Here is a 20,740-nt window from a genome sequence, read left to right on the forward strand (position 1 = left end):
CTTTAATAGAAAATATTCTGAGCAGTGCACAGCCTATCATATACCTTTAGCATCTCACAAAAAAAAAAAAATTACATCTCCAGAAATAATATTCAGTAAGAAAAGACAAAAAAGACCAAAGAATAGAAATCCTAACCTCAAGCACTCCTGTTAAATAGCTGAAAAATCCACCTTCAGCAACACATGGAGATGGAACAATGTATGACAGAAATACCAAAATACCAGAAACACCAAAAATATTAAATACCACATCAGGTGTAACAAGCCACTGAGCACATCAAACTATTCCACATTCTTTCCAAAAATCAGCACATACTTTGCATCTCTGGTATCAGGCACCTCCCTGTGGTATCCCAGTCGATTGCTGATAAGCATATTGAAAGCATGCTTCTGGTAGCCCAAGTCTCTCACTTCCTGATCTTCTTCATTAAAAATCATTCCTGCAAAAGAAACATGCCAAGATCAGCTAAAAGGCTCAAAAACATAATTTGAAATAAATCAAGGATTGAAACATGCTTTAACTTCTTTTAAAACCCATTATGCTCTCAAAAATTCCTCTGGTTTTGCAAAATGTGTATTTGTACAACTATTTCTGCTCCCTCTCACAAACAGGCAGCACTTATGAGCCCTTGCAGCTGTAATAAAATTAAATCCTTCTCCAAAGACTGCTGCCTCCTTTGTGTTTATTGCCTACCTTCGCTCATATAGCCTGTAATTCTTAGCACCACCTAAAACCAACATCAAACAAGCAACAGAGGATAGACTTTGGCACACAATGAATCAGCATCTATCCCTACAGGTGACAGGTGTGTAATGGGATTTTTGCGTGAGGAAATACATTTAGAATGGTACAAAAATCCTCACAATAGCAGCTCCCATTTCATGCAGTTTGAAGTCTGTGGTAACAAATATAGCTATACAAGAACTGTAAACTTTTGTTTATCTCACCTGGGACTTTGACAGCAAGTAAAACACCAGCAGAGTTGCTGTTTATTGATTATTTTAGCAGAAGTGGCAACTGTTACTAAGTATGGCAGAAGTAACTGTTGGTATTAGGACACTGATATAAGCCAAGATGAAATTTTCAAATGCCATCCTTCCTGCCTTGACTCAGTGCCATGGGCTTCTCTCACTGAGCCATGCACTCACTAGTGTGAACAGAACCAGAATTGTGGCACTTCACACAACTATTGTGGCACTTCACACAACTCCACGAAGGAGAAACAGCTGGTGTCTGCCACCACCTGTGCCTCTAGCCACTTCTGCAACAATTCAGGTTGCAGAGTGATTATTTTTTACTTTCTTTATTCAGCTGGCTCCACAGAATGAGATGCCTGTCACCTCAGTTATTATCAAGCTACAGAGGCAATTGTACTGAAATTCCAGTACGGGAAGTGAGCAAGGATCATGTAACTTATCTCCTTTCACACTGCCCATCATTTCTATATCATTCAAAATCTGTAGAAAATAGTTAACAAGAGGATTCCTCATTTACATGCTACCATACTTCTAGGAAAATATGTTTCATACATTCACAGACTAATTCAGATTGAAAGGGACACCTGGTCTAATCTCCTTCCCAAAAGCAGGTCCAGCTTTTGCTGGACCAGGTTGCTCAGAACCAGTGCAGTTAAGTTTTGAAAGCCTTCAGTAGTATTTCCAAAGATGGAGATTCTACAACCTCTTATTTCCCTGTTCAAGCATTTGGCCACCATCACGCTGAAAATGTTTTTCCTCTTCCATAAGTGAAATGCCCTCGCTTCAATTTCTTATCATAATCCCATACACTCTGGAGGCAGAATAAACTCAATCCTCTCAGCCTGTCTCCACACCTCGTGTTCTCCATTTTTCACCAGCTATGCAAAAGCCAGCTGAGCTCAAGCCTGGAGAAGATGAGTAAAAGAGAAGTAATTTAAAAAGTTTGAAATGGAAAAAAGCTTCAAAACAAGTAAACCTTCTGGGCCTTTGAAGCACAGCTGTGTCTCAGTGACAAAGTCTACCCACAGGTATCAGGTGACATTCTGGAGGGAATTCCATCCACATTCCTACCATTTACATTTACCACCCTGTGGCTTTTAATCTTGAGTTCAGCAATGGCAATGCAGCTGCACAATCAAACAGCTCAAGAGTAAATGTCCTGATATTTGAGCAGGACCAAGTGGGAAGTGCTGGATAGTGATGTCTGTGAGATAAATGGGACACACCCACACAGTGCCTGGTGGCTGTGCTGCTCAGGCTGAGCGCTCCCACTGTGGATGAGCTGTGCTGTGGAGGTAGGAATGAAGTCTCTTTACAGTGGCAGTGTCACTCCTCCAGCCCCAGCAGACTAAACAGGTCAGTCAGTCCCCTAATGAACCACATCCATTCCCAAAAGAATATCTCCAGCTGGTCAGTTCAGACACCCAGCTACATTATTCTGGCATAATCAGTGGCACAATATATTGTGGTCACCTTAAAATGTTTTTTTAATTCCAAGCATCAGTTTAAAACACATCTCAAATGTTTCATTCTACAATCCATCCATAGCCAACCACTAACTACATTTTTTTTTGATCTTATGAATATATTCAAGGAGTGCTAATGTTTTTAAAACCATCTCATGAAGAACAGTATCTAATGCATGCAAAAGACTTGAATGATTTCAGTTCAAATAGCAGACAGGAGAAAATAAGGGGCTTGCAATCAAAACCTCAGTTTAGGCTTTACATAAGCAGTGTTATGTGGCTCTCACACATTAATGAAAAAATAAAAGACAGATTGACCTGCCAGATGACAGTTTGATTTTGACTATCATACACCAACTTTCAGTTAATTTTCTTTTTTGCTTTGTGCGTTTATCACTGTCCTACCCCAGACAGACTGCAGGAAGCCCTTTCCTACAACACCTCGTCTTAAGAGCTGTGTCCTGATGATTCCTGTAGAATTTATCCTGGCACTGTAACTCCCCTTGGCTTTCACCAACCAAACCAGTCACTTGGTTTGAAGATCAAAGGACTTCTCAGTTAAAAAGCTCCATTTCTTTCCTGGCCCAGACTGAATAGCTGGAAAGAAATGGCCACCTCTGGACTGGCTTCCACCTCACTTGGCAATCAGGCTTTTTGCAGTGAACTGAAAAACACTTGTGATGCCACAGAGCAACATGAACTGCCATTTTTCTAACATTCAAAAAGGTCTAATGACCAGCTCAGAAAGTGAAGTTTGGTAAAGTTCTAGAAACTCACAAAGCTCGTAATACACCATTTGTCCACAGTCTTGACAGGGGACTTCACTGAGATCTGAGCATTAGACCCTGACTGTGAAGGTTTGTTTCTGTGCTGTATTTCCCAAGTAGCAGCAGAAACCAATACCCCAGCACTCTGCCACAACACTTCTGCCTCCAGACTCAAATCAAGATTTAAGCCAGTACACAATGTGCCTGCTTACACATCTAAACACAGCAATGAATATGCTATAAGCACTAGAATACACAAAGCATTTTATTTTGGAACACAAAACTAAATCACCTTATTGATGAAACACAGACCTTTGCTGGTACAAAGTAAGCAGAATTTGCCTCTAACCATTGTCATCTCAGTCTTGCATTTTAAGTTTGTCCCACATGCATTTCTTGTAGATTAAGTCATACTCCAAAGCATATTCTCCAAATTAATGGGCCCTCTTCATTGCTCATTGATATCAAGCTATTTTTAATTACTGCATATAAGTAGAGTTCCTCTGTAGCTAATTAAAGCTTATGTATTTGAGCCCAATTAAAACAGGAGTAAGATATGAAACAAGCACATACTAAACCTTCTGAAAGCAAGATTCAGTTCATCATGGGCAGACCCTGCTGTAACCCAGTCTTCATCAGCACTTACACAGCGTAGATGTAAATGTCAGAAAGAGTGTATTTTGAGTTAAGCACTGTAGAATAAATGTCAAATAATTCCTAATGAAGAGACTAATAATACCACCTGCATTTTAACAAAGAAAACTTCTTCATTATACACTTTTCCCTGAGATAGTTTTCTGCAAAAAAAAAAAAAAAAAATCTCATTTCTCCTGTTGTTTTACTAAGTTTGTCACCAACACTAAAAACCACTTACCCATTTCAGGAGAGAATTCTATCTCCCCTTTTACTGGATCCTGGATATGATTTCCAAAAGAGTTTCCTATTTTATTCTCTTTCTGTTGCAATTCAGGTATATGAATTGGTCCCCGTGTAAAACGGGGGTAGAATTTTTTTGGAAATGGCCTCTGAGGTTCCAGCCCCTTGATGGGCACATTCTTGAAGGATTGGTTCTCTTCACTGAAGTTGAAATAAACAAAGAGCAGAAGTGTCCAGGTCACGGATGTGAAGAGGCACCCATAGCAGAAATAGCGAAGTGTGACACTTCCCATTGTAGACTCAGCATCCTTGAGGGCCCATTCCCAGTTACCTGGAAAAGAGTGCTGCCTGTTACCTTCTACATTGCAAAATACATTCAATAGGTTACTCCTCCATTAGATTATTTTTAGAGCTTAAACTTTAAGCACAGACCTTAAAAGAAGTAAATCCTTTTTAACTGTCCCATTCAAAAAGTAAACATGACCAGTTTTTACATTTAACTTGGATACCACTGCATTAAAATATGGAGCAAGCAATCACTAAGAGCCCAGTGACACAACACAATTAAAGGTAAAAATGATTAATTTTCCTCAGAATAGCTATATAATTATCTCTGTTCCACAACAGTATATTTCTAGTACTCCTGCCTTGAATTAAACATGAACTATATAATTAAATATATCTACACAGGGAATTGATTCTTCATGGAATTGTTCTGGCTGGAGGTCACCTAGTCCCACCCCTTTGCTCAGGCAGGGCCACTCTGAGCCAGTTGCCCAAGAGTAGGTCCACATGTGTCCAATTTTGTAGCTCAGCTCCTATCCTAAAGCATAGAATGAGAGAGCACAGATTCAAAAAAGCTACGTGATTCAGTTCTTCTTGCCCCAAATTTAAGAACTGCCCACATGAATGTCCCAGGAGTTCCAGAAAACATGGGATGCAAGTGAACAACACACAGCACCAAGACAGTCACTTTTACAGATAATCTCCACAGAAAGAAGACAGATGGGATAGGAAAAGAAGGAAAAGCTCTAAGGTAATTTACTGGATTCCTCTAGGCCTCTGCAGACTCCAGAAAAGCCTTCATAGTCCCGGAAGGAGATCCCATCTAGAGCTGGAAGGAAGCAACCCAGAGTAGTTTTACTTCAGGCATCCATAAGACACTTTTCCCAAGCTATACTACATAAGCAAAACTGAAGTGAAGCAGATGAAGCTTGTGAAAATATTTTACTTATGGGCCAGGAGAACTGGATAGTCTTTCTGGAGTTCCCCAAATCTAAAAAACGTTCCAACACCATTTCCCCACCCTGCAAAAGAAACCAAGCAAAACCAACAAAACAAAACCTCCAAACACAACAAAAACCTCACAGCCTTAAAAACGATACGGATCAGTTCCTCAAACTGAGGGGGAAAAATGCTGACTCAAAGAATTTGATTTCTTTCATCACTACCTAACCAAAACAAAGTATTCCCACAGTAACAAAAAGTCAGGAAATAATTTAATTACCTTTTAATTAGCAAAACTTTTATTTTAAGAAAACAAATACTGGGGTAGGAGTCAATCATTTATGCTGATGCATTTTTCAAACTACTCAAAAAGTCAGAAACTACCAGAAGCTTTTAGGTCAGTCTGGTAAAGAACAAACCAGAACATTTATGAGTACAAACAAATTATTCCTTCTCAACATGGGAAACTATTAAACAAAGGTAGAAGCTGTTAATGCTTCCAAAGAACATCATAAAGACACCATTTAGTCTGGCAAAGCAATTCTGAGTCCTTAGTGATTTGCATCCAAAAAGAATATACATCAAAATTCAAGCTTACATTTCCCAGACTGTAGCAGGTCATCATCTCCCAAGAATAAAATATCCACAGAGTAAAGCAAAAAACCAAAACCCACCCTCTGCAAAAATAATTTACCCGTTGTTCTTACCATGTCAAACTCCCTCACTTCTGCAAGGCAGCAATCTACGGAGCAGCTGAGCCCAAGGAGCTTAAAAAGGTCTTACAGAGGGTTTAAATCTCAGGCTGACCCTGTGCATACAGATGAATTGCACTCTGTGAAAAAGGCTCTCTCTCTAACACTGTCACACAGAAATCTCACTGCTTAACTGCAAAGCCATGAAATTAGGCAGGCATCAAACGCTCTGGGGCAGAATTGATCAAAGGAAATCCTCATTTTTGCTAGCAGAATAGGTTTACCAGTTAGAGAAGTACAGATGACCAATTCCCAGTGCCTCATGCCACGTGCTTACACAGCCATACCAAGGTCAACCTTGGCTCAAAAAAAGCATGTGAAGGCTGCAGAGGAGCAAGAGCAGACAAACAGTTATATCCTCTCATTATAATAATTCTTCTTGCTCAGCAGTCTGCAGACAATTAATGCTTCTCTATAAAAGGGGATCTGGGTGCTTGCCAGGTTCTTTCCGTGTGGCCACCAGAAGATCATCTGCAGTAAGATTTGTCCAAGCCTAACATACTGCTCCTCAAAAACTGCTAGAGATGTTTTTCCATTCACTATGGTAACACAGATGGACAATCCTAACATGAACTGACATTTTGGAACAGAACTGTCCTAGTAAGATAAAAATTACTATAACAGAAAAGGAACCTTCTCATTTCTGAGTGTTTAAGGATACATCTACACTGCAGCTTGCACAGAAAAAGCAATCTACTCTGGTAACAGTCAGAAGACAGGCACACAGAGCAGAATTCCTTGTGGATTAAATATTTCCCTAGTTCCTTGAATCTCTTTCATAGGTCAGAGCTACACCTGCTGCTGTGGCACTTCCCACCATGACAAGGTTCAAGTTTGCTGTGACTGACATCAGGCACAGTCAGATTAAAAAGGAAGGGATAAATTCCTAATCACCAGAGTGAGGACACTGCTGTACATCCCCACCATCTCTAACCAGGCTAAAAGCTCATGCGTGGCTACTGCTACAAAAGTAACCAATGCAAGCCAAAGCTAAATAAACCAAGTATTATTTCCACCGGATCTTTGCTAGATCTGCTTCACCTTCTTTTCCTCTCCTTCAGTATTCTGGCATTTTGTAAATTATAAAGATATTGAAATACCAAATTTAAATCAAATGACAGATCTCCACAATTCTCAGACTGTGCCTGTTCAGTAACTTGCTATTCAACTAAGACATTTGGTAATTTATTTGGCAGGAAAATACAGACTCACTATCCAGACCATTCTGAAGGCAAAACAGAAAAAAAGTTAAAAAAAGTTAACCCTGTGTATGAAAAGCACATTGAGGCTTTTTAGTTTACTTTATTCACCAACACATATGTATTTATACAAACACTGTCATTTGGATTTCAACCACTTCCACCATTTAAGTAGAGTCATAATCACTGTCAGAGCTGCACACTCCAGTTTTAGACAGTTTTAAACTGATTGCCTTCTTACAGATGTGCTTTAGGCCAGAGGAGGTTTCCACGTCTTCAGACACATCAGTCCTGCTTGGGATCTGCCCTGAGGAACCAAGAGAACCTTTCTAGCCCTACACTTCTATGCATACAAAGCACAATCACATGAATGTATCTCTGCCCCCTCCTCAACATATAAACAAGAATCTCTCCACTCATTTCAGTGTGCAACAAAAAAATTACCACTTTATAAGTGAAGGAGAGGAGACTGCAGCTGAGCACAAGGATATAGGAGGAAACATTCAGTTCACAGAGCCTGACACTCAACCCTTGATTCTTACCTCAGCCATCTCCCTATCCATGAACTCCTTCCATGCAGACGCAGTGAATAAAAGTTTTACTCTGTCCAGCCTCCTTTGCTCTCCAGTGTTGTGAGGTCTTCTAGGAAATACATTTTGTCAATTTACCCAACAACTGTCTCAACCTACGGATGGTCATAATATCTTGATGAGTGTCTTAAACATCCATCCTCTCCCAGTCGGTTTCACCAAGCAGAATTTTGAAACGTAAGCAAAGCCAATTCCTTCTTTATTTCTTACTCACTTTTTTTCCCCCCTTAAACAAAGAAAACCTCAATACAGGAGATGCAAAGGACATGTCTTTCAAACCCAAAGTATTAGGATCTTTCTCAGCCCCGATATATGCTGCATGAAAAAAAAAAACAGATTATATGTATTTTTAACTCAACAGCCTAAAGCCCTTCTAATGCAAGCACAGCTGGCAGGTTTGAGCAGTTAGATAGAAACAACTGAAATAAAAAAAGCACAACTGCATTATTGAGATAACCAACAGGCTCATAAGAATAATTTTCACTTATGCAATACTGTAACAATGAGTCCAGTCACCAATAAATTGTTATTTGGACAGTACAGTTAAAACCCTTTTCTATTTATTTATTCAAGTCCAAACAAAAATACTAAATGCCACAAAAGAATAATCCATTAGTTAAACATAGCAAGAAGATTTGTTTCACAATACAGTTCCTCACAAATTTTCCTGGAAAGAGACTAGACTAGAGGGTCTATCATGCATCTCCCCCTTCATTTCTGAAAAGCAGTACAGCTGCCAAAAGTTAAAAAAAAAAAAACCAGCTCAAACGATTCTTCTTTCCAAAAACTCAAGTAGTAAAGAACATCCAGAATAAACAGAAGGCATTTCCTTTCCCTTGGCAAAATAGGAACTTCCAGAGCAAGTAATAAATGATAACACCTTTAAGTATTTTACAGGCATTCATTCCCAAGCCCTAGGGATGCACGGAGTTCATGGCTGTTCACTCTGGTGTACTCAGGATCCAGAGACACTTCAATGTGACAAACAAAAATCATCCAAGGTGGCAGTATCTCCTGCATCAGGAAATTACAATCCAGATTGGGGCCAAGAGAGGAAAAAACATATCTTAGAAGCTGTCTCCATTAGCATCAGCTCAAAAGAGACCAAGACCAGAAGGAACAGTATTCTAAGAATTTCTAACCAAATATTCAGCCTTTCAATGTCTCTCTTGTTGCTCTATTTTGACTGTCATATATTTATTGCATGACAGTTTTCCTTTGGCAAAGCCTTGGAACTGAGTTTGCAGACCCACATACCAGAAATGCCAGGAGTAAAATACTGCTCTCTAATTCCCACAAATTCCAGTACATAATTCTCAGTTCCTTGCACAAGTAGTAAATAATTGATTTTTAAGAGAACTATAAGGGTTAAATATTAGTAACTCAGTAGAAGTTTCTTAAATTCAATCACAAAGGTGAAAAACTCTCCAGGAACCACCTGTCAGACCTGAGCTGCAGTACTCACTGTGCAATAGGCTTTTCATGTCACAGCAGCTTCTTTTAGCAGCCTTACACCACCACCATGACATTCATTTCATATATCAAGCCCAGGAACATTTACATTCATTTAATAACTGGCCCAACAAGGAAACAACTGTGTTCCCCCCCATAAAGTTCATTGTTAGTAGCCTGTGCAGCTCTCAATAACACTGGCCCAATGTGTTGGCCTTAGATATTTTTAAAGGAAGCAAAAAATGTTAACCACAATCCACAATATTTTGGCTTAAAGAGCAATATTTGCTAAAGAGTCTATGACCTGCCACTGCTTAGGCACTGACATCTCCTTGGATTAACCTCAGCAGTTTAGTAAACACACGGTATGAGTAGATGTTTCATAACTGTGCCAGAACTCATGTTTGTCAGAGGTCAAACAGAGGATCAGACTAACCTCAAGATTTTTGAAATAGGAGTAAAAATTATTTGAGAAAACCTTAAAGTCTGCTTGTTGTTTTTCCAATAACAGCTTTTCTTTAAAAAAAAACAAACAAACAAACCCAGGAAAAGACAGATACTCAACTCATACTACTCAGGTCCTTTGCAAGACTACCTGTGTATTTTGGAACTACATTGAGGCAAGGAACAGATGTGCATAATCTTCATTTTTAAGGAGCATTCTACCAAAAAAAAAAAAAAATCATTAACCTACTTTATATTTCTACAGAGTATTAGGATATTTTACTGCATGACTTTCTATATATGCTTCTAATTTTTATTTTGTCTTTTGGGGAGAACAGAACACATGAATATAAACCAACACTACTCATGAATGCAACTTTGCTCTTTTAATAGCCTTAACCCTTCCTACATTTCTTGGCCTCCAAGATGTTATAGCTACCCATGAACAGGCTTTCCAATTTACTGGTGGAATCACTATCAAACAACAGCCCTGACAGTGCAATGAACAGAGGCCAGATTACGAAGAAGTAGTACTGCAATAAAACACACTCATCCCACAGAGATGCATTCACACACCTCCTGCACTTGCAAAATAATATTTTTTTTTCCAGGCAACCTTTCCATTAGAATCTCTCTCTTCAGGGAAAGTCACAGCTAATGGACCAGAAAGATGAGAAAGGGACACCTTGGGCAGCTTTTGCTCCAGATCCAACACACATCACTAGGAGCAACATCCAGTGAACATACAGCCAGAGCAAAAGTAATAGGCACTTCCAAAGAAAAGTGGTTTATATGCTCCAGAATCTAAGCACCAAGCCAAATTAACTCCTCATTTAAAAACCCTCCTGCAGGATTGTTTTATCACTAAATTGGATCTACCCACCAGTTTGTTTTTCATTAAAAAACACCATTGATTTTTTACCTTACAGAGGGATGGGTGATTGCACTTCATGAATTAAGTGGGGGTTTTTTGACAGAATACAAGCAGGTAACTACTTATGGAATTATAGGCTGGGCCTACAGGAACCTAAATGGTGACATTCAGCAGGGACAAATGCCAAGTCCTGCATCTGGGACAGACAAACTCTGTGGCTGCTGGCACAGCCTGAGGAGCAGTTCTGCAGACAAGGACCAGCCAAGGTCTGGCTAAGCCCAAGTCAGAGCACAGCCCTGCAGCAAGGAGAGCTCAGGGATGGACCCACAGAGCACAGGCAGCTGAGCCAGGGCTGCAATTCCACAGCTCCCTGTGACCACAGGCAGAGGACAGCACCCAGGGAGGGATCACAGAATAATGAGGTTGGAAGAGACCTCTAAGATCATCAAGTCCAACCTATACCTTAACACCTCAACTAGACTGTAGCACCGAGTGCCATGTCCAGTCTTTTTTTAAACACATCCAGAGATGATGATTCAAACACCTCCCTGGGAAGACAATTCCAGTACTTTATTATTCTTTCAGTGATTTTTTTTTTCCTAATATCCAACCTATACTTTCCCTAACTTAGTTTGAGACTGTGTCCTCTTGTTCTGTCAGTTGCTGCCTGGTGGAAGAGACCTATTTGCCAGTAGAAGACAGACATTTATCCTGGATGAAGTGAGGTCAGTAAAAGGCCACTAGGATGGTCACAGGCTGGAACATTTGCCCTGTGAGAACTGAGGATTCTGGGCTCCTTCAGCCTGCACAAGGGACAGCTTTGAGAAAATGGCAGTCTGTTGCTACCTACAGGGATGTTACCAAGAAAACAGACACAGGCTATTTAGTGAGGTGCAAGGTAGGAGAAAGAAAGAAAGAACTAAAAAAGACTAAAGTTAAATCATGTTAATGTTCAGTCACACCAACACTCATTCACAGAAATATCCTGTGGACCACAGGCTGTCCTCTTGCATAAGACCAGTGTTCCCATTCATTTTAATGAGATGACACATTAAGATCTATTTTTAATTAGCCTCTGCAAGTGCCTTTTGAATTCAACTTTCAAAGCTTTGAGAGCCAACAGTTTAGTCATTTCAGCACAGATATACAAATCCATGTCATACCACCTAAAATAAATCCTCCTGGAATGAATACAAAATCTTGAGCAACACTTTACAGATAATTTTAAAATACCAATAATATTAATTCTATTTTAAAGATAAAGAAAGAAACATAGATTAACTACATGAATTGTTGAAGACCTATGAAATTATACTCTGAGTATATGAAGTCTGAAAAGCTTTAAGTGCTTTAAGACTAATTTAAAAATTCATCTAGTTAAGTCTTCATGTTCTCAGCCCTCACTATTTTTCCAGTGTCAAATGACTCACTCATATATTGATTTGTGTTTCAGTTTTTGGGCTTTAACCAGAGATGTCTAAATATTGCATAATATCATTTTCAAATCTGTGAACTATACATTGAAATGCCTCCTCTAGGAACATAAATTTGCTTATCAAGGAATTTCTCAACTCCAGTAAAAAAGCTGTTAGCAGGCTGCCATTCCAGAGTGTATTCAAACATTTTGTCTTTTATAATAAAAATGTGCAATTCATGTGAAAGCAAAGAGCCCTTAAATAAATGTTAAGTATCTTCTGCAGTAACATCTTCCACTTTGTCAACAATAAAACATACTAGGTTTTTTCCTAATTGATAAAAGGATTCCTTTCTCCCCACATATTACTCCACTCCATGAAGTGAGAGTATCTCACAAGGGCTCTAATTTAAGGACACAATTTTAATGGAAAAAACAGTTACAAGTTTTGGAAAAAAAACTTTTTAAAGTCAGGATCTCATGTTAACAGCTGAAAAGAACACCAGGTTTAGTTACAACCAGTGGTACAACATTGCATCAAGAAAAGTAACATAATAGTGAAGCCTGATTAGAGAAAACAAGAACTATTGGATTAGAAATACAAGCTTACCAAAATCCTAGCTCTCAGTTCTGGGTAAATAAGTGCTATACAGTATGCAGTTTCATGCTGCTGCAGTGTCCTCATTCCCCTCCAAAAAAAGCTTTTTATTTCCCAAAGCACAGTTATAAGAAAGAAATTCTAATCTATTTTAAGAAAGAAATTCTTACCTATCCCCCTGACAAACACTCAGGCTGCTGGGCTGGATGTTCTTTAAGCCATCTGGCTCACAAATACATGTCATGCCATTCCCGGAGTCCTAAAAATACCTTCAGCCTTTCTTGTTGCTGACAAATACTTTCTTCTAATTCAAACAGCAAGATTTTATTTTCATCCATAAAACCAGCTCTGAAAGAAGCTACAATGTCTCCAAAGAAAGCTGTAATATATTTTGTAATACAGCCCTCTCCTTCTTCACAGAGCTTAGAAAACAGCAAGGTTAAACACCCCACAAGTTGTTCTTCATTGCATCTCTCTCACATTACAGATTCATGCATCTAAATATTAGTTTAACAACCCTTCAGCTCTATACATAAATGCAGAATGTAAGAGAGCTCACAAGGTCAACTACACACAAATAACCTGCTTAATACCTCTTCTAAATGCTTAAAATCTGCTTAGCTGTTCCTCACATTTCGTATCTGCAAAGCTTACCAAAATACAACAAAAATGCAGATTCATGCAAAATAATTAGATTAATGTCACTTCTACGGGAAGAGCTGAACTGTAGAACCCTCACCTTTTTCCAGAAGAGTCGGCACTAAAGCAGAGCAAGGTTACACAGGGAGAGCACATTGACTGCAGCAGCGTCTTCATTCCCAGTGAACAATGAACCGCTGAGCCAGAAACTTAACACTTTGCTGCTTGCAAGTCCTGGCTGGGAATGGGGTAACAAGCACAGGAAAACAGGCCAGTTTGGATGGGTCTGAGGACACCAATGCTGCATATACTCATTTGGCTGCATTCACTGCCCCAAAAGCGTCAATATATTTTTCTCTTTGTAATTATTTTTCACATCTCTTTTGTTATGTTTTTTCAGCTGATGCATGATCCATACATCAATCCATGGATTTGGCAATATATACACGGTCATCTTACTGCCACTCACATAATCAATCAGTAACGTTCTTCATCATGACTAGACCACAGTAATGCTAGAGAGAATGATCATTAAGTTGTATAAAAATTCCCTTAGTTCTCATTTTCCAAATCACTAGGAACTTCAAAAGATTCCCACATTTTGACAGAAATTTTCTAGGTATGTTTTCTGTTCATTTTCAGAAATTTTCATCAAAAGTGCTTTGGGATTTTTTTTCCAGTCATTTACTAGGAAAGTGAAAACACGTTTTCTAATTATTAAAAAAAAATACAAAAAAATATTCAGGCATCATTTGTGCAACCCTCCTGACAAAAAAAAAAAAAAAAAAAAAAAAAAAGGCAGCAAATCTGTCAACAAAACAGACCTCACTGAAGGACTTTTGAGTGGGACAGTGGTAAAAAGTGGGGTTGACCAGTCTGTTTTACACCTGTGACTTGACTACTAACCATGGAAACTGCACATGGCACAGGTTCTGCAGTAGATCCCAGGAAACATCTACCATCCACTTGTGAAGAACTCAGACTGACATCAACAGCTGGATACAAAAAAATATACAAAAGACATCTGCCAACTCACACTGGGAACTTCCAAAGACTCTACCTGAACTCGTATAAAATGCAAAATGGCTGCAATTATGTTACTGTTTGTACTAGAGAGCTGGAAACTGCCTTAATGAGAATTGTTACATTGCACCTTATCCTGCAGCCTCACATTACAGAATTCCTAGACCTCCCTGCCTATTCCCCACAAATCATACAAGCCTACTTCATTTCTCTTTCTGTACGGTTTTCCTTTTCAATAGGCAGAAATTTACATATAAATACTTGGTTCAGTCAGACCAGAATCAAACATCTCTATGGAGCCGGAGTAATTGATATAAGGATTTATTTGAGTAAAAAAACCCAAACAACAAAAACCAAACACAAACAAACAAAAATATAAACAGTAGATGAAAAGTAGTCCCAGAATTAGAAGTGAGGTTAAAACAAGTTACAGTTTAAATCCCTGGATTGCCTCTAATAGGAAAATATTTAACTCATGCTAAACTGCTCAGAGTTCTTAACCCTGTTAGATTTCTCAATGCTGCTAAGGATAGCACTTAGTGATTCCCTCAATGTACCATGTCCTGTGTTTTTCCATGGGAATGGCCATCGTTTAAAAAAATACTAAAAGTATGAGCTGAACTTAATGTTAATCTGCATTTCTCACATCCAGAAACAAACATCACTTGGAGTTTTTCACTCCAAGCTTTAGCACAGAGTCCACAGTATCCATGCCATTTGAAACTTCCATTTTTCCCCAGTAAAAAATTCTGAGATAAACCTAGACCCTGCAATCTTCTTGCTTTGGATTCATGTTCTCATCAGAAGTTTAAAGTATTTTCTGCACATGGGTTTCTCTCTACCTCTTTTATCTCCTCACAACTGTCTCTAGACATTAACAAAAGAGAGGATTCCTAAGGATTTATATATAACCTACTTTGTGTTATCTCTTCAACTCACTGACTGCACCAGGACAGGTACCAGACCAAGCCAAGAAACACTCTGGTTGAAGTGTTTGCTCTGCTGCAGATTTTGATGAGATTCTCAGCAACTCAATGTCTCAGCTCTCTCCTCATGCATTAAGGAAAATACCTTAATTGTTGGATTAAAGCAAGTCACTAGCAAAAACAGACTGTATATTGCCTGTAAGGACAGCAAACTTCTACAAATTATGCCAAAAAATAATTTTCTTAGTCTTTCATTCATCCTCTGTGATCTTACAGACTCAGTCTTTCCTTCTCACAAGAAATCCCTTTGAGGAAAGAATTGTGGACCACTCCTTTTCCATCCCCTCTTGGTCACTTTTCTTCTACTTATCTATTGCCAATGTTTCTAACGGGAAAAAATACTCAGGATTTTGATGTTGAAATCCTGGATGTTGCAACAAAATGAATAGCAGATCAAAAATACATTTTCCCACTTCAGTAGGAGCCATGCCTCCCAACACTCTGCTTGCACAGAAGGTTAATGTGCAATCCAGAACTTGGCCATTTCCTGGTTCAGAGGTGAACTCGACAGCTGATGACACCAGAGATAAGAGATTCATGCTAACTGACAAAATTAAGGTATTTCAGGAAATTAAAAACTAAAGGAAATACTTCTAGAAAACATATTCAATAACAAATATGAGATGTATCAATAGAAACAGTGGCATCCTTTGTTCTTGATGTCATGATTCAGGAACTGGCAAAATAGTCAAAATACCTACAAAGATTGATTCATAAGGGCTTTTGAATCAAAACAAGATAGTTTGTGCTTCCTGGAAAAGTATCTGTGTTTTAATTAAAGCCACCTCCAAGGTTTAAAGCATCCAATTTAATTCTTGTCTGCACAAGAAAATCTGTGCCATTTAGCCAAGCAACATTTGGATGGTTTTACACAAACTAAAAAGACCTCCACGAACATGCCTCTAACATTCATTAAGTATTTGCTTAAATCAGTCTGGCACATAGCAACCCTTCACTGAGGTACCTTCCTTTCAGCATGCCTCTGCAAGTTTATTAGCTTAGCCTGTCAATTTAAAATTTGACTTTTTAAATGGTGCAGTGTCTCCGTAGTTGAAGTCTTGGGAATGTCAAGAAGTTATTGCAGGTAGGCAGTTACCCCCCCAGTCACCCATGCACATATTCCTTCCCTATCAAGCAGCAAGAGGAGTTACTTTTGTCCCACTCCATGGCAAGAGAGGCTGGAGCAGGAATGTGAGCAGTCTCTGTAGCAAAGCTGGCAAGGTAGAACTTGTCAGTCATAGACCTCTTCAGTCTCAGAAATGCAGAACTTGCAATGCCACTACTGCCATGAGACAGAAAACCACAAGAGCTCATCTGCTCCCAGCTGAACTTGAACCACAAAGACATCAAAGACCTGTGAGCACTGTGGGGTGGCAGCTCTGGACTCCTCCCTGGACTGCACAGCTTCTTCTGGCTCCCCCTCTAAAGCAGAGCAGGCAGCAGCAAATCCTCCATCAGGGGTCTCTAATCCGTGTCAGCAGTGGAAAAGCTGATTCACCCCTGAGCACTGTGTTCCAGTTTCAAATATGCAAAGGATCAGACTGCCAAGCCAGACTGCACAAGAAAGGGCTGAGATACAACACACAAAACACATGTTTACAGGCACTTTAATCTATACCTTTCAGTAACACCATCAGTTACTTAATCTACAGATTTAGCATATTTTCACATCTCGGGGAATAAACTCAGAAGTTCCTACATTAAAAGATCAAATTTGGTAAGCTTGAAGTCAATTTTTGAATGAAACAGTACAATCAGCTTCCTAATTTTCCACCTTTTCTGCTGCATGTTTCTAGTTTTTACAGAGTTTTCAAACAGAACATTTACACTAATTCTTACACAATGCTGATTCATATGAGAAACATGCTAGAACGTGGCTGAAGGATGTGGTGCATACAACTCTTACACCAAAAGAGCTGGACAAATGACAAATGCTTTTACTCTTGCTACAAAACCCTGTAGCTGCAATAGCAGATGCTTCCATCTCCATAAACCACCATATGTTTTGAAAAGAAACATTAGATAAGAAGACAGTTTATCTGCCTCCCACACTCTAATAGGGATTCAAACAGACTTCACCTCCGTAATACTCTCTGAGAAGGGAAAATCAAATTCCTCTCTGCACTTGAAATAGAAGAACATACTTTTACTCTGCAACAGCAAGTAGTATCTCTCCAAGATGAATGGTACCAAAGAAATTGTGTGATTTTGGAGATACCTTTAGCTGCAGTATCATCTACCAGGCAGATGCAACTTGTTAGGAAGTTGACAAACAACAGTCACAGAAAGGAATGATTGCCATCTTGGAAGTTTTACTTTTTCCTTTCAGTAGAAGTCTCCCTTTACTTTTCTGCTTCAAGTTATCAACACACAGCTGCCGCACTGCCAAACTCAGCCTGCTGGCTGCTCTGACTGCAATGTTCTAGAGGATTGTCAAGGAATGCCACCAAAGAACCATCCTGCCTCTTCTTTTCACCCTCACAGTACCCTGCTCTTTCTCACTGGAAGATCCCAAATCCCCACTTTTACTATCTGCTCAGACACTTCTTACCTCATACTTGTGACCCCACACCACAGGCACACTTTATATCTACCAGTAAAAACTTGAGTTTTCCATCACTTATTGTGAGGAAGCCTATTTTCTGTAGATAAATTTTATCCCCCTTGCCCTGCTGTTTCCAGCCTTTCTGCCACCTGAAGTGCTTCAATCATACCTACTGTTATTTTACATTGCTATGAAAATTATCAGATTCACCAATTTTCATAAACTAAAGTCACACAGAACCATTTCATGAACTCTGTCCAGTGCTACTCCTGCAGTATTGATTTGCATCCTCTGAGAATGTGATTAGATAGTAGAAGCCAGGCCACAGGCCCTGAAATCTGCAGTCAGACTTTCTTCCAGCAGAACAAATGCCACTTTCCCTGCTGGCATCCTCATCTGAGGCTGGGAGACGAAGACTCATTAAAGCTGCACTGTTATTTCTTTCCTTCCCTGCTGCACAAGAGCTCCTAAAACTCTGCAGGAGCTTATCTTACCCAGGGAGGCCAATTGCTTGTTAATCAAAAGCCTCTTATCTGGAACCACCTGGACATTTATGCTGTTCTAAAATGAGGCCTAGGAATCCCAGCTGGACTATTTCACATATTTAGAGTTTCTCTATAGGGTAGCATGGCAGAAACATACTGGCAGGAAGAGGCTGGTACCATCCTTTCCTGGGCATAGCCTGCCTCTGGAACAGCAAAAGCTAATCAGAGATACCCAAGAATAGTTTCCTATTAAGATGACATCTATATGGAAAGAAAAAAAAGCATATCCTAGTTCATAAAGCATGCAGGATTACTTAATGTAACTTACAGACTATCGGACTACCCTTTTTTAAGGGAGAAGGGATTTGATCTTATGTTGAAATACATTTTCCAAGGAAAAACAAAGCATGTTAACAGAGTGCTAACAACCCTGCCCACCTGCACAATTTCTGTACTGGCACTGAGAGATTTCACCCTCCCTTTGAACAGAAAGCAATGCTCCAAATACCCTGGACCAAATGAAGAAAACACTGTTTACAGAACAGCAACAAAGCCAGGGCATGAGATATTATTTTTTTTCTTTGGGACAGTAGGGGCTGCACTTTAATTACATAATTAAAGTCCTGTAGGGTCTACTGCAGCTGTCCTGCAACAGATATTAAAAACAACTCAGGATACAGCTTGGCAGAGATGCCGTAATAGACAGCAACAGTGTTCTAATTACTTTCAACAGCAGTTTTAAGGCTGACACCTGTGACAAAGTGAACAAAAGTGAAACAGCTGTCTGGAAAGGAGGATTCTAAACACAATGTTTGCTTCCAGTACTACATTACAGTAGGGAATTCTGACCTGCTAAGCCCCCCACTGCCAGCAGCATAGGACTTTTAGTGGCTTATTCAGATCCATCTGTTTTCTTGCAAGCAAGGGACCCTTTATTCTGCCTTACAAGTAACTTTGAGACAGTCCATTTGCTTCAGCATGTTCTGCTGCAGCTTTCCTTATAGGCTTTAACACACACACACAAAATAAAAATATCACATGGCAATAATGAACTAACCAGAAGAACTAGAGATTAGCCACGAAGAATAACACATATTTCCTAAAAGAAAGAGAGAAGCCTCAGTGTTGCATTAAGTATATACTGTGGAACAAGGGGGGAACGGAGGACGGGGGTGGAGCAGGAGGGGGGAAGGGGGGGAAAAAAGGGTTTTAAAATAAATTTCCCAGTCATAAAGGCAAGAAAGCTTTAGTACTTGACGGGGTCACAGAGCGCTCCAAAAAGCAATGCCTGACCTCGCCCTACAAACGAATCAATGAACGAAGCGGCGCCAGCAACACCAACACGCACCGATCCTCACATTTCGGGTCAGAATTGCAGAGTTTCAATCTACCCGCAGGCGGGCTGCTGCTGCTCCTTCACATGCATTTAAAGACGATAAAAACAGTAATCGCGTTATCTCCCATCCCGTGTAGCACACCCCGCTGCAGCTCCTCGGTCTCCCCCCGGGGTCGGGTTAAAGCAGGAGCCCCCAGCAGGCGGGTCCCGGCCAGGGCATCCTCCCGCTATCGCCTCACCCGACACCCGCACCGCGGCAGCCTCTGGGGCTCGGCAACCGCTGCCTCGGGGCAGGCGGGAAAACAGAATCACACAATCAATTCCGTTGGAAAAGACCTCTGAGATCATCGAGTCCAACCTACGACCGAGCACCGCCGTGCACAGAGAGCTCAAGCCCGCCGCTGACCCCGACCCGCAGCCCCGGGCTGCCCGTCACCCCGGCGCCGGTTCCCCCGCCGGGGCCGCCTCCCCTCCCGCCGCCGCGGCCCGTGTCCCGCACAGCCCCGCACTCACCGCGGCGGCGGCATCGCCCCGAGCCCGCTGTGGCGGCGCCGGCGCCATGTGACCGCTGCCTCCTCCTCCTTCTCCTCCCCTTTCTCCTCCTCTTCCTCCTCCTCCGCCGCCATGACGGGCGGGGCCGGGGCAGCCCGAGAACATGGCGAGCCTTGAGGGTAGCGCCGAGGGGCTGCGGCCGTGTGCCCTGCGTCCTTGATTCCCCTCACAGCTCGGCAAAAGGGACGCAGGGCTGTGGGTGTGCGGCTTTCACCCCTCTGCTCCCCCACATTTGCTGTGTATGTCTCTGCTCATCCCAGCGGGTTTGCGCGGTGTCTGGCAGCTCTCTGTGACGATTAAAGCCTTTTCGAGCCCCTCGAGGTATTTGTTTCGGGCTTCTCGGCCTTAAGTGGCCCCATGGAAGTAAAGAGTCACGGAATTGTTTGGGTCCCCTCCAGCCCAACCTTGCCAGGTCAGGTTCACATGTCACAGGAATGTGTCCAGGTGGGTTTGGATCCAGTGAGGGGAGACTCCATGACCTCCCTGGGCAGCTGTTAGTGCTCTGCCACCCTCAGTGTAAAGGTCTTACTCATCTTG

General features: G+C 40.7%; 1 protein-coding gene across 1 annotated transcript in view; it reads right to left on the reverse strand.

Moving 5' to 3' along the window:
• The window catches only part of GALNT11 (polypeptide N-acetylgalactosaminyltransferase 11), a 46,665-nt gene extending 26,450 nt beyond the window's left edge, over positions 1–20,215 (reverse strand). Inside the window, exons 1-3 of the mRNA XM_077789393.1 lie at positions 20,165–20,215; positions 4,086–4,418; positions 317–440 (exon numbers count right to left, since the gene is read on the reverse strand). Of these exons, the coding sequence (XP_077645519.1) occupies positions 317–440; positions 4,086–4,380 (419 nt within the window). The 5' untranslated portion in view covers positions 4,381–4,418; positions 20,165–20,215. The remainder of the gene's footprint in view (positions 1–316; positions 441–4,085; positions 4,419–20,164) is intronic.
• Between the last annotated feature and the right edge of the window lie 525 nt (positions 20,216–20,740).

This window comes from Lonchura striata, chromosome 1 (assembly GCF_046129695.1).
Source record: "Lonchura striata isolate bLonStr1 chromosome 1, bLonStr1.mat, whole genome shotgun sequence".
Lineage (NCBI taxonomy): Eukaryota > Metazoa > Chordata > Aves > Passeriformes > Estrildidae > Lonchura > Lonchura striata.